The sequence below is a fragment of the Leopardus geoffroyi genome, chromosome X (genome assembly GCF_018350155.1).
Source record: "Leopardus geoffroyi isolate Oge1 chromosome X, O.geoffroyi_Oge1_pat1.0, whole genome shotgun sequence".
NCBI classification, from domain to species: domain Eukaryota; kingdom Metazoa; phylum Chordata; class Mammalia; order Carnivora; family Felidae; genus Leopardus; species Leopardus geoffroyi.
Genome location: NC_059343.1, coordinates 47159306 through 47173525, shown reverse-complemented (window position 1 = coordinate 47173525; position 14220 = coordinate 47159306). Strand labels below are relative to the sequence as shown.

Sequence of the window (14220 nt, the reverse complement as noted above, 5' to 3'; positions counted from 1 at the left end):
TCAGATCAGTCACTTCTCTAATTCAAAATCCTCCAGTGGCTCTCCACGTCACTCACTCAATCTTTACCATGGCCTACAAAGTCTTGTACTGACTGGCCTCTGTTACAGCTCTGATGTCATCTTCTCTTTTCTTTTGCTTGTAGAACCTTTGTATTTATTATTTTCTCCACTTGGAATTCTTTTTCCTCCCACAAAACTATGTCCTCACCCTTACAGGTTTTCTCAAATGGCATTTTCTCAGTGAGGCCTTTCCTGACCATCTTATTTAACATTGCATGGTTGTACGCGTGCGCACACACACACACACACACACACACACACACACTTGCATTCCCATGCCCATCTTCTGCTTAGATTTTCTCCAGCACTTACCTACATATCACATAGTATGCATTTTACTTATTTATTCTGTAAGATATCCTGACACACTTACCCTAGAATTTAATCTTCCATAAGGGCAGCAATATTTATCTTATTCACTGCTGTGTTCTTGGTGCCTATGACAGTGCCTAGTTAGTACACAGTAGGCAGTAAATATTTGTTGAAGGAATGAATGGTACAGCTTTTTGCCCAAACAATTTTATATAAAAAGCCTCTGGGGCGCCTGGGTGGCGCAGTTGGTTAAGCGTCCGACTTCAGCCAGGTCACGATCTCGCGGTCCGTGAGTTCGAGCCCCGCGTCAGGCTCTGGGCTGATGGCTCGGAGCCTGGAGCCTGTTTCCGATTCTGTGTCTCCCTCTCTCTCTGCCCTTCCCCCGTTCATGCTCTGTCTCTCTCTGTCCCAAAAATAAATAAATGTTGAAAAAAAAAAAAAAGCCTCTAAAAAGTTTATACCCTTTGACTGAGTAACTACCATTTTAGGAAACTTGTAATTTAATAATTGGAATGTGAACAACAAATCATACCTACATTTTATCACATTAAAGAAAACCTGTATTTAAAATTTTTTCAAGCATCACAAAAGTAGATAAAATAATAACGTAGTGAATCACTATAGTAACATGTGTCCGAAGGCAAGGGAAACAAAAGTAAAAATGAATAGTGGGACCTCATCAAGGTAAAATGGTTCTGCACAGCAAAGGAGACAATCAACAAAACTAAAAGGCAGCCAACAGAATGGGAGAAGATATTTGCAAATGACATATCAGATAAGGGTCATTATCCAAAATCTATAAAGAACTTACCAAACTCAACACCCAAAAAACAAATAATCCAGTGAAGAAATGGGTAGAAGGTATGAATAGACACTTTTCCAAAGAAGACATCTGGATGGCCAACAGACACATGAAAAGATGCTCAACATCACTCATCATCAGAGAAATACAAATCAAAACCACATTGAGATACCACCTCACACAGGTCAGAGTGGCTAAAATTAACAACTCAGGAAGCAACAGATATTGAAAAGGATGTGGAGAAAAGGGAACCCTCTTGCATTGTTGATGGGAATGCAAACTGGTGCAGCTGCTCTGGAAAACAGTGTGGAGGTTCCTCAAAAAATTAAAAATAGAATTACCCTACAACTGAGCAATAGCACTACTAGGAATTTATCCAAAGGATACAGGAGTGCTGATTCGAAGGGGCACATGCACCCCAATGTTTATAGCAGCACTATTGACAATAGCCAAATTATGGAAAGAGCCCAAATGTCCATCAACTGATGAATGGATAAAGAAGATGTGGTATATATACACAATGGAATACTACTTGGCAGTGAAAAGAATGAAATCTGGCCATTTGCAACAACGTGGATGGAACTGGAGGGTATTATGCTAAGCGAAATAAGTCAGTCAGAGAAAGACAGATATCATATTGTGGAATTTGAGAAACTTAACAGATGACTGTAGGGGAAGGGAAGGAAAAATAAGTTACAAACAGAGGGAGGCAAACCATAAAAGTCTCTTAAATACAGAGAACAAACTGAGGGTTGCTGGGGGTAGGGGTTTAGGGGGTGGAGTATGGGAGATGGGCATTGAGGAGGGCACTTGTTGGGATGAGCACTGGATGTTGTATGTTAAGTGATGAATCACGGGAATCTACTCCTGAAGCCAAGACTACACTGCATGCGAGCTAACTTGACAATAAAAAAAAAGTTTATACCCTTTGACTAATTACAAGTTTAGGAAGCTTATAATTAAATAATTAGAACGTGAACAAAAATCATACCTACATTTTATCATAGAATTAAAGAAAACCTGTATTTAAATTTTTTCAAGCATCACAAATGTAGATAAAATAATAATATAGTGAGTCACTATTGAACATCTTCTAGCTCCTACAGTTATGAAGATGTAGCCACACTTGCTGGAGTTTTATTATTATTATTATTATTATTATTATTATTATTATTGCTGTTGCTAATGTAGTTTAAAATAAATTCTGGACCTCAAGTCATTTTACTCCCAAATTCTTCTATATGCATCTCGAAAACATTTTCATACATAAGCACAATGCCATTATTACTTTTAACAAAATTAATGATAAGTTAACATCCAGTCCATTTTAGGATCATCTTGATCGTTTCAAAAAGGCTTTTTTTGTAGTTAGTTCAAATCGGGATCCAAATATGGCCCACAAATTAAAACCTTACCTATACTTGCAAAGAATTTGAAGCAGCCAGGGGCGCCTGGGTGGCTCAGTCCATTAAGTGTCTGACTTCGGCTTCTGACCACATCTGACTGTGATCTAACCATTCACGCATTCGAGCCCCGCCTCAAGCTCTGTGCTGACAGCTCAGAGCCTGGAGCCTGATTTGGATTCTGTGTCTCCCTGTCTCTCTGCCCTTTTCCATTCATGTGTGCTCTCTCTCTCTCTCTCTTTCTCTCAAAAATAAATAAACGTCAAAAATTATTTAAAAAACTGAAAGCTGCCAAATGGTATTATGAAAGAAAACTGATTATGGCAGTGTCCTCAACTAGTGGTTATCTCTGTAGTAGGATTATAAATGATATGACGTTATCTCTCTTTATACTTTTTTGGGTTATTTCCCCCAAGTGTTCTATGCTGAGAATTATGAGGAAAACTATTTTTTAATGTTTATTTACTTATTTTTGAGGGAGAGAGAGAGGAGCGGAGAGAGGGGGAGACAGAGAATCCCAAGCAGGCTCTGCACTGCCAGAGCAGAGCCCCACGCGGGGCTCAAACTCATGAACCATGAGATCATGACCTGAGTTGAAACCAAGAGTCGGCCCCGTTCAACTGACTGAGCCACCCAGGCGCCCCTGGAGGAAACTATTTTTAAGGAAAAGATTTTAACTATCTCTAAGTGGATTTACTGAATTTGAATTTTCTGGCTTACCCCTACATCACTCTTTCTCTTAGTGATCATCATCAACCTCAATGTACCTTGCTTATCTTATCTCTTCTAGGTCCGAGCTCATCAGCTGGTTCTTCCTCCCTGTGATGTGGTGATCAAGGCTGTTTCTGAGTATGTTAGCTCCATTAAAGACCCTTCAAATCTGGATGTGGTTGGGAAGGATGTTTTCAAACAGTCTCAGGTGAGCTAGACTTCTTCCTAAGAGTTGCCGGTTTTCTTACCTTCACTAGTACCACCAGCAGATTTGATGTTTTTTCTGTGCTACCTACCTTCTCTCCACCTAGCTGCTTGTTTTCTCCATGCTTACAGACTGGAACCCCAAAGTTTCCTTTGAAAACATTACTAGGTCTGGAATGAAAGAGTTCTTTGCCTTTTTCCCCACTATCAAGATAAAAAAGCTTACTCTGGAAAATCTAGAAAATAAAGACACTTAAAATCTCATTACCCAGAAACAACTTGATATAGTTATCACTCTAGAATATGTGCTTCTACCCTTTTTGTGTTTCAATGTATACCTTGATATAAAGAAGGTCTTGCTTAGTTGAGGTTAATGGGTCATGAAAAAGACTACCTAAAGTAGGTCCACATAAAACAAAAATCAGTATTTCATTGTTAATAGTGAGAAAAAGACTCTACTGGGGAATTTGTCTTGTGAAATGAAGCTAAAAGTTAGGAAAATAAGTCAGTTTTGTGGGGTTTTTTTTATTTTTTTTATTTTTTTTCAACGTTTTATTTATTTTTGGGACAGAGAGAGACACAGCATGAACGGGGGAGGGGCAGAGAGAGAGGGAGACACAGAATCAGAAACAGGCTCCAGGCTCTGAGCCATCAGCCCAGAGCCCGATGCGGGGCTCGAACTCACGGACCGCGAGATCGTGACCTGGCTGAAGTCGGACGCCTAACCGACTGCGCCACCCAGGCGCCCCAAGTCAGTTTTGTTTTTAATAATTTAATTTAGACTTGCACAATGGGTTTTTCAGTTTATTTTTAAAGTTAACATAAAGTGGGCACCTGTGTGGCTCAGTCAGTTAAGTGTTCAACTCTTGATTTTGGCTCAGGTCATGATCTCATGGTTAATGAGTTCGAGCTCCATATCAGGCTCTGTGCTGACAGTGTGGAGTCTGCTTGGGATTCTCTCTCTCCCTCTCTCTCTGCCCCTCCCCCATTTGTGTTTGTGCACACTCTGTCTCAAAAATAAATAAACTTTTAAAAATTAACATAAAGTAAAACTGACTTTTATATGTGTGTGTATATAGTTCTCTGAATTTTTAGCACATGATTTATGTAACCACCATCACAATTAGGATCAGAACAGTTGAGCCACCCCCAAAAATCTCTCATGCTGTCACTTTGTAATCACACCCAAACTTATCCCTAACTCCTGGAAACTACCAGTTTATTGTTTGTCACTACAGTTATATCTTTTAGAGGATAACATATTAATGGAATCACATAGTATTTAATCCTTTGAGAATAGTATTTTTCATTCAACATAATGCGTCGAGATTCTTCTACATTGTTTCATGTTGCATCTATCAATAATTCTTGCTTTTTATTGCTAAGTGGTATACATTGTATGGGTATGCCACAGTGTATTTATTCATTCACCTCTAAAAGATATTTGAGTTGTTTTCAATTTTTGGTAGTTCGAATACAGTTGCTATAAACATTTATGTACAGATTTTTCTCTAATGAACATAAGTTTTTATCTCCCTGGTGTAAATACCAAGGAGTGGGATTTCTGGGTCATATGGTAAGTGTATGTTTAACTTTGGCTTTATAAGACCCCCCCAAACCATTTTCCAGTGTGGCTGTTCCATTCCTCACTAGCACTTGTTACTAATCAGTATTTTTTATAAGCATTCTAATAGGTGTGTAGTGGCAGCTCTTCATAATTTTAATTTGCATTCCTCAAATGACTAATGATAAACATTTTTTTCTTGTGCTTACTTGCCATCCATATGTCTTCTTTGGTGAATAGTCTGTTCATGAACAGTCTTTTGCCCATTTTTACTTGAGTTGTTTATTTACTCACTGTTGATTTCTGCGAGTTCTTTATATATTCTTGCTTAAAGTCCTTTGTCAGATATCTGGTTTGCAAATATTTTCTCCTAGTCTGTAGTTTATCTTTACCTCCCTTTAACAGTGTCTTTTGCAAAGCAAAAGTTTTTAATTTTTATCTTTTATGGATCATGCTTTTGGTATCATGTCTAAAAATTCATTGCCTAACTTCAGGCATGACAATATTATCCTTTTTTCTTATAAAAATTATATAGTTTAAAATTTTACATTTAGAACAAATCATTATTTACAATTCATTTTTGTATAAAAGGTGAGGTGTTTTGGTTTGTTTTTGCATATGGATATCCAGTTGTTTCAACACAGTTTGTTGAAAAGACTGGCTTTTCTCCATTGAATTGCTATTTGTATGGGTCTATTTCTAGACTCTGTTCTGTTCACTTGACCCATGTGTCTATCTCTTTGCAAATAGCACTCTGTCTTGAATACTATAGCTTTGTGTAAGACAAAATTAGGTAGTGATCCTTCCAATTTTATTGTTTTTCAAAATTATTTTGTCTATTCTAGTTCCTTTTGTCTGCCCAAATTAATTTTAGAATAATCTTTTCTATATCTACAAACAATAATACTGCTGGGATTTTAATGGGAATTCCTTATATTAAATATACAGTTGACCCTTTAACAACATGTGGGTTAAGGGTACCGACCCCCCCCCATGCAGTAAAAAATCCATGTATAACTTTTGATTCCCCATAAACTTAACTACTAATAGCCTGCTTTTGACTGGATGCATTACTGATAACACAAACAGTTGATTAACACATATTTTGTATGTTATATGTATTATATACTATATTCTTATAATAAAGTAAGATAGAGAAAAGAAAATGTTAAGAAAATTATAAGGAAGAGAAAATACATTTAAAATGCTGTATTGTATTTATCAAAAATATTCACATATAAGGGCACCTGGGTGGCTCAGTCGGTTGAGCATCTGACTCTTGATTTCAGGTCAAGCCATAATCCCAGGGTCATGGGATTGACCCACATTGGACTCTGCACTGAGCATAGAGGCTGCTTAAGATTCTCTCTCTTCCTCTGCCCCTCACCCCCACTTGTGCTCTCTCTAAAATAAAAAAAAAAATTCACATATAAGTGGACTCACCCAGCTCAAATCTGTGTTGTTCAAAGGTCAACCATATAGATGAATTTGTGAGTTTTGAAATCCAGTAATATGATATCTCTCTCGTTTTATTTAGTTCATCTTTGATTTATCAACATTTTATACCTTTCAGTATACAAGTCCCATACATTTTTAAAAATATTTATTTATTTTATATTTGAGGCACCTATTATAAAGGATATTATTTTGTTCATTGCTAGCACATAGAAATATGATTGATTTTTGTGTGTTAACCCTGTATTCTGCAACCTTTCTAAACTCACGAGGAATTTTTTTGGTAGTTTTTTGGTATTTTCTGTGTAGGTGAACATATTGTCTCTAAATAAGGACAGTTCTATTTCTTTTGTAGTCTGTGTCTTTTTTTCTTGACTTAATACACTGTCTAGGATTTCCAAACGATGTTGAATTGTAGTGATAATAGAGGATATATCTTATTCCCGATCTTTGGGAAAAACAGTCAGCATTAAGTATTACATTAGCTGTAGGTTTTGTAGATGCACATTATCAGGAAGTTCTCTTCTCTTCCTAGTTTACTGAGAGTTTTTATCATTAAAGGATGGTATATTTTGTCAAATGTAATTTTTTGCATCTGCTGATAAGATCATGAGCTTTTTGAATATTGAACCATCCTTGCATTCCCAGGATGTGGGCAAGGTATATTATATTTTTTTTATATTATTGGATCTGAATTAGTAGTATTTCAATGAAAAGTTTTACATTTATTTTCATGAGGAATATTGGCCTGTAGTTTTTTGTGCTGTCTTTCTCTGGTTTTGATATCAGGGTACTACTGGACTCAAAATGAGTTAGCAAGTGTTCTTTTTTTTTTTTTTTTTTTCTTGGAAGAGATTGTGTAGAATTGTTTTTTCTTTTTTTTAAGTTTATTCATTTATTATTTCTGAGAGAGGGAGGGAGAGAGAGAGAGAAAAAAAAAACGCACAAATGGGGAACGGGCAGTGAGAGAGAGACAGAGAATCTGAAGCAGTCTCCAGGCCCTGAGCTGCCAGCACAGAGCCTGATGTGGAGCTTGAACTTCACTGAGCTGAAGTAGGATGCTTAACCAACTGAGCCACCCAGGCACCCCTGGTTTTTCTTCTTTAATTATTTGGTAGAATTTGCCAGTGATGTGTACTTTGAATTCTGGTCTTCTTCCCCAATCCCCCTGCTAGTGTTTATTTTTCAGAGTCTTCAAATAGCTGCTCCTAGGTTTTATAACTGCCTTCAGTGGAAATACGGTAGAGTGTGCTTACTCTATCTTATCCAGAATGGAAATCTCCCTGTAGATTTTTTTTAGGTGGACAAAGCATGAAATCATTGCTTCATTTTGGGGAGCATAAATTTTCCTAACCAATTATATGATAGCACAATCTAGCATCCATTACTTTGCATCTAACTTTCTAGCATAATATAAAAAGGGCTGGTTTTCATTAAAAAATATACTTGGGATTTATTTTCCCTAAGGGTCTAGTTTCTTTTGATATTCAAATCATTGTTTTTTCAAGTGCCTTTCCTGCCATCATCTTTCATAATTCGTTCTTCCACCATTATTGAACACTAACTGTAGTGATACTTATTTGTCCATGACTTCTAGCATGATGTGTGCAGTCCTCCATCATTTTCTTTGACTTAAGGAAATCCTGACCTTTATGACAGATTTTGTTCATTCACTTTGTTGATTTGCATTGTACTTTCAGCTGCTGGCATCAGACAATTAGGAAGAGACTGACCCACAAAGAAAGAAATTGACATAGTGGGGTAGGGAGAGAGGCTAGTATTAAGTAGGGGATACTGTTTAGATGGAGAATGAATTAAAATTCCTTTTTTTATTGTGGTAAAATATACATAACATGAAATTTACCATCTTAATCATTTTAAGTGTACAGGCCATTTGTATTAAATACATTCATAATGTTGTATAACCATCACTATCATCCATCTCCATAACTCTTCTCATCATGTAAAACTGAAACTCTTTACCCATTTTTTAAAGAAATAATGGCCATAATTTTTTTAAGTTTATTTATTTATTTTGAGAGAGAGAACCAGCAGGGGAGGGGCAGAGAGAGTGGGGGACAGAGGATCTAAATCAGGCTCTTCACTGACAGCAGAGAGCCTGGTGTGGGGCTCCAACTTACAAACTGTGAGATCATGACCTGAGTCAAGGTCAGACACTTAACCGACTGAGCCACCCAGTCGCCCCAAAACTCTATACCCATTAAATGATAACTTCCCATTTTCCCCTCCCCTCCAGCCCTTGGCAACCACAATTCTACTTTTTTTCTCTATGATTTTGACCACTTTAGGTACTTCATCTAAATGGAATTATACAGTATTTGTCTTTTTGTGACTGACTTATTTTACTTAGCATAATGTCCTCAAGGTTCATCCATGTTGTAGCATGTTCCAGAATTTTTTTCCTTTTTAAAACCAAATAATATTCCATTGTATGTTGACAGAGGAAAAATTTTATAAGTTTTCAGTTGAGTGGTGAATATTTTTAATGTGATAACTTTTACTTCCCTTTATAGCTTCATGATGTTTGGAACCTGGATAATGACTATTCAAGGATCCACTTTTTCACTAAACAATAAGAACAAAAAATTTTTAGAGGTTTTGCTATTAATTCCACCCTAAATGTTTTATAGTGTTTCCTATAAACATTCCTTTTGTATGTATGTTTTGATGTGGTAGTCATCTCAGTGTAAAAAGTGTCTGCTTTTTTTCACTTAACATTATGTCTTAAACCGATTTTCATTGTTGTTATATAATTTTCATAAAATTTCATATAATCATTTTTAGCAATTGTAGAATTATGAGAGCTCTTCTAAACAAACATACAGAAACTGCTAGGTAATAGCATCAAAGGGATGGGATTCTACTCTGCTACCTATGGCCTCTGGGGATCTATAAAAGAAAAGGATAGGACTTTATTAAATATGATCATGTAGTAAATACTGAATGAACTTCCACAGGCAAGGTCCCATGCTAGGCACTAAGATATAAATGTAAATAAACCATTCTCTGTTCTCACAGAACTTTAGGTTAAATGGGAGCAGAAGCAAATAAATAAGTATCACAAAGACAAACCACAATAAATGTGTCATAGAAAGAGAGTTTTCATAGAAGTGGTGCCCTTTCAAGAAAGAATAAATGTTTGTCAGGGCACAGAGCAGTGGTACACTGAGGGAAGTATATGTAATTTGGTATTTCAGGGGATTAGGTCATAATATCTATACTCATTGATGTTGAATAGTTTGCAAGTTAAATGCAGAAAGTGAGTTGAAAGACAGTGTAATATGATTCTGTATGTATGAAAAAAACAAAACCATATTGGTGTACATACATGTGTCTGTATAAACACAGCAAAAGTTATGATAGGACATATACCAAACTGATAACACTGGTCACTTCTGGGGAGGGAAGTGAGTATAGAGCTATAGATATTAAGGAAGACTGTGTATGGCTTGTATCTTTTTAGGATATTGTTATGTGTGTAATTAAATATAATATGGAAATAATAGTGAATACATAACTAATGGAACCTTGATAAAGCAGAACACTATTCAACCAAATATATTTCATTCTATAAGTCAGTAATTTGCAGATATTGTTTAGATTTGGAACCCTTTTTCAAACAATTGTACTAAGTCTACAGTTTTTTGAGAAAGCCAAACAATTTTATTTCTAAGCAAGGCTGGAGGACCTGGAGATAGATAGATAGATAGATAGATAGATAGATAGATAGATAGATATTTTGAGAGAGAGAGAGAGAGAGAGAGTACGAGCAAGTGGGAGAAGAGCAGAGGGAGGGAGGGAGAGAGACACAGAGAGAGAGACAGAGAATCTTAAGCAGGCTCCACGCTCACTGCAAAGCCCAACGCTGGGCTTGATCCCGGGATCATGACCTGAGCCAAAACCAAGAGTCAGACACTCAACTGACTGAGCCACCCAGGCTCCCCTAAAGATCTTGATTTCTGTGTTTGTGTGCCTACATACATGCAAGTAAAGAGATCTGGAATGCTATATAGATCCTAGAATGTTAACAATTACAAATTCTGAGAGAGAAGATTATAAATGTTTTCAATTTTCCTTTTTTGGATTGTATGTTTTAATATATATTCTCTATGTATTTCTATAAGAAATGTTTGTTGCAATTAGGAGATGATTTTTCTGTAGAGAATATAAAACCCTGGAGCTATGTGGTGACTTGGGCAATCTCATGCATTGATGATGAGAGTATAACGTGAGACATCTGTTTTGGAAAGAGATTTAGTATCATGTGTCAAGAGTCTATGAAAATGACCATATCCTTCGACCTAGTAATTCCACTTCTAAGAATATGCCCTATGAGCATTGAGGAGGGCACTTGTTGAGATGAGCACTGGGTGTTGTATGTAAGCGATGAACCATGGGAGTCTACCCTGAAAATCAAGCACGCACTGTACACACTGTATGTTAGCCAATTTGACAATAAATTATATTTTAAAAAATAATAATGAATAAGATAAAAAATAAAAACAAAAGAATATGCCCTGTGAAATAACCCAAGAAACTTATGTAAAAATATGCTTATCAAAGAATTATTTATAATGATAAGTTAGAAATGGCTTTAATAGTTTATATTCCATTTGATGAAACATGAAGGTCACAAAATTAAATTCAAGAGGACTTTAAAATTTTGTTGGAAAAGGTTTGATAAAGAAAAGTTCGGGACACCTGGGTGGCTCAGTAGGTTAAGCGTCCAACTTCACCTCAGGTCATGATCTTGTAGTCTGTGGGTTTGAGCCCCGTGTCAGGCTCTGTGATGAAAGCTCAGAGCCTGGAGCCTTCTTTGGATTCCGTGTCTCCCTCTCTCTCTGTCCCTCCCCTGCTTGCGCGCTCTCTCTCTCTCTCTCTCTCTCAATAAATAAACGTTAAAAATTAAAAAACAGGGGCGCCTGGGTGGCTCAGTCGGTTAAGCAGCCAACCTCAGCTCAGGTCATGATCTCGCGGTCCGTGAGTTTGAGCCCCGCGTCGGGCTCTGTGCTGACAGCTCGGAGCCTGGAGCCTGTTTCAGATTCCGTGTCTCCCTCTCTCTGACCCTCCCCCGTTCATGCTCTGTCTCTCTCTGTCTCAAAAAATAAATAAACGTTAAAAAAAATTTAAAAAAATTAAAAAACAGAAAAGCTCCTTCTCAGTCAGCCTCAACCCTTCAGAGATAAATAGTATGTTTACTTCTATTGCCATAGATTAGTTTTGCTTCTACTTGAACTTTATATATTCTCCTTTTTGTCTCTCTTCTTTCACTCAGCATAAAGTGTTTGAGATTTATCTATACTGTTGCATGTATCAGTACTTTGTTCTTTTTGTCAGTGTATAGTTTTCCACTGTATGAATATATCCATTTATCTATTCTTCTGTTGGTATACATTTGAGTTAATTGAGTTTGGGGATCTTTTTTAAAAAATACTTTTGTTTATTATTATTAATTTTGAGAGAGAGAGAGAACACAAGCAAGGGAGAGGCAGAGAGAGAAAGAGGAAGAGAGAGAGAATCCCAAGCAGGCTCCACACTGCCAGCACAGAGCCCTATGCAGGACTCGAACTCACAAACCGTAAGATCATGACCTGAGCCAAAATCAAGAGTTGGAAGCTTAGCCAACTGAACCACCCAGGCACCCTGAGTTTGGGGCTTTTATAAATAAAGCTGTTGTTAGCATTCTTGTTCATATCTTTTGGTGGACATATGTACTCATTTCTCCTGGGTAAATACTTGGGAGTAGGATAGCTGTGCCATATGGTAAATATATGTTTAACTTAATAAGAAATTGCCAAACTGTTTTCCAGATTGTACCAATATACACTCCCACCAGCAATGTACTGGAATTCAAGTTATTCCATATAACATATAACATGTCCATATAACATAGTTTGCCAGTGCTTGATGTTTATAATCTTTAATTTTAACCATTCTGGTGGATATATAGTGATGACACATTGTGTTTTTTGTATATGTTTAAGTGCTTTTTACTTTAGTGTTCATACCTTTTGAACAATAATTCTACTTTGGGGACATTTTCCGAAGGACATAATCAGAAATCTAGAAAAAATTGATCTGTACATGTATGTTCTTTGCTGCATAACTTATAAAAGCCAAATGTGAGAGGGGCGCCTGGGTGGCTTGGTCGGTTGAGCGTCTGACTTCGGCTCAGGTCATGATCTCACGGTCCGTGAGTTCGAGCCCCGCGTCGGGCTCTGTGCTGACAGCTCAGAGCCTGGAGCCTGTTTCAGATTCTGTGTCTCCCTCTCTCTCTGACCCTCCCCCGTTCATGCTCTGTCTCTCTCTGTCTCAAAAATAAATAAAAGTTAAAAAAAAAAATTTTTTTTAAATTAAAAAAAAAAAAAAGCCAAATGTGAGAAATAACCTAAATGTCAGGTATTAGGGAAGTAGTTACATAATTTATGACACATTTATAATGATAAAATATACAGTCATTCAAAATTATAAAAGAACAATATGAAATTGTATATTATCAACTATAGAAAATTGTGTATTAAAATAGACCAATAATATGTTAACAAAAAGTTTATTTTAAAATACTGGAAGAGGGGCACCTGGGTGGCGCAGTCGGTTAAGCGTCCGACTTCAGCCAGGTCACCATCTCGCGGTCCGGGAGTTCGAGCCCCGCGTCAGGCTCTGGGCTGATGGCTCAGAGCCTGGAGCCTGTTTCCGATTCTGTGTCTCCCTCTCTCTCTGCCCCTCCCCCGTTCATGCTCTGTCTCTCTCTGTCCCAAAAATAAATAAACGTTGAAAAAAAAATTTTTTTTTTAAATAAAATAAAATACTGGAAGAAGCCTTATCAACAATAGCCAAACTATGGAGAGAGCCCAAATTTCCATCGACTGATAATATTACTCAGCCATCAAAAAGAATGAAGTCTTGCCATTTACAAACACATGAATGGAGCTAGAATGTGTTATGCTAAGTGAAATAAGTCAATCAAAGAAAGACAAATACTGTATGATTTCACTCATGTCGAATTTAAGAAACAAAACAGACGAACATATGAGAAGGGGAGGAAAAAAAGAGAAGAGAGGGAAGCAAACCACAAGAGACTCTTAATGATAGAGAACAAACTATGGGTTGACAGAGGGAGGTGGGTAGGAGATGGGCTATATGGGTGATGGTTACTAAGGACAACACTTGTTGCAATGCGTACTGGGTGTTGTATGTAATTGAGAAATCACTGAATTCTATTCCTGAAACCAATATTGTACTGTGTGTTAACTAACTAAAATTTAAATTATAAAAAAAATCTTTAAAATAAAATGAAACAAAATAATCAAAATAAAATAAAATACTGGAAGAAAACAGAGCAAAATGTCTTTGGGTGGCAGTACTATGTAATTTTTTCCCCATCCTCACCTATTTTTTTCTAATGGTCATGTGACCATTTTAGAATAGCACAAAATGTATTTGTTTTTAAGCTTAATTTTTTTAAGTATTCGAGATGTTGCATTCTTTTTTAAAATTTTTTTTAATGTTCATTTTTTGAGAGAGAGAAACAGAACGCAGAGTGGGGGAGGGGCAGAGAGAGACGGAGACACAGAATCCGAAGCAGGCTTCAGGCTCTGAGCTGTCAGCACAGAGCTCCATGTGGGGCTTGAACTCACCAACCACAAGATCATGACCTGAGTTGAAGTCAGACATTCAACTGATTGAGC

The 14220-nt window shown here is 36.8% G+C and overlaps 1 protein-coding gene across 1 annotated transcript in view; it reads left to right on the top strand.

Moving 5' to 3' along the window:
* The window catches only part of FAM120C (family with sequence similarity 120C), a 126850-nt gene that overhangs the window by 43368 nt on the left and 69262 nt on the right, over positions 1 to 14220 (top strand). Inside the window, exon 4 of the mRNA XM_045472954.1 lies at positions 3368 to 3496. Within this exon, the coding sequence (XP_045328910.1) occupies positions 3368 to 3496 (129 nt within the window). The remainder of the gene's footprint in view (positions 1 to 3367; positions 3497 to 14220) is intronic.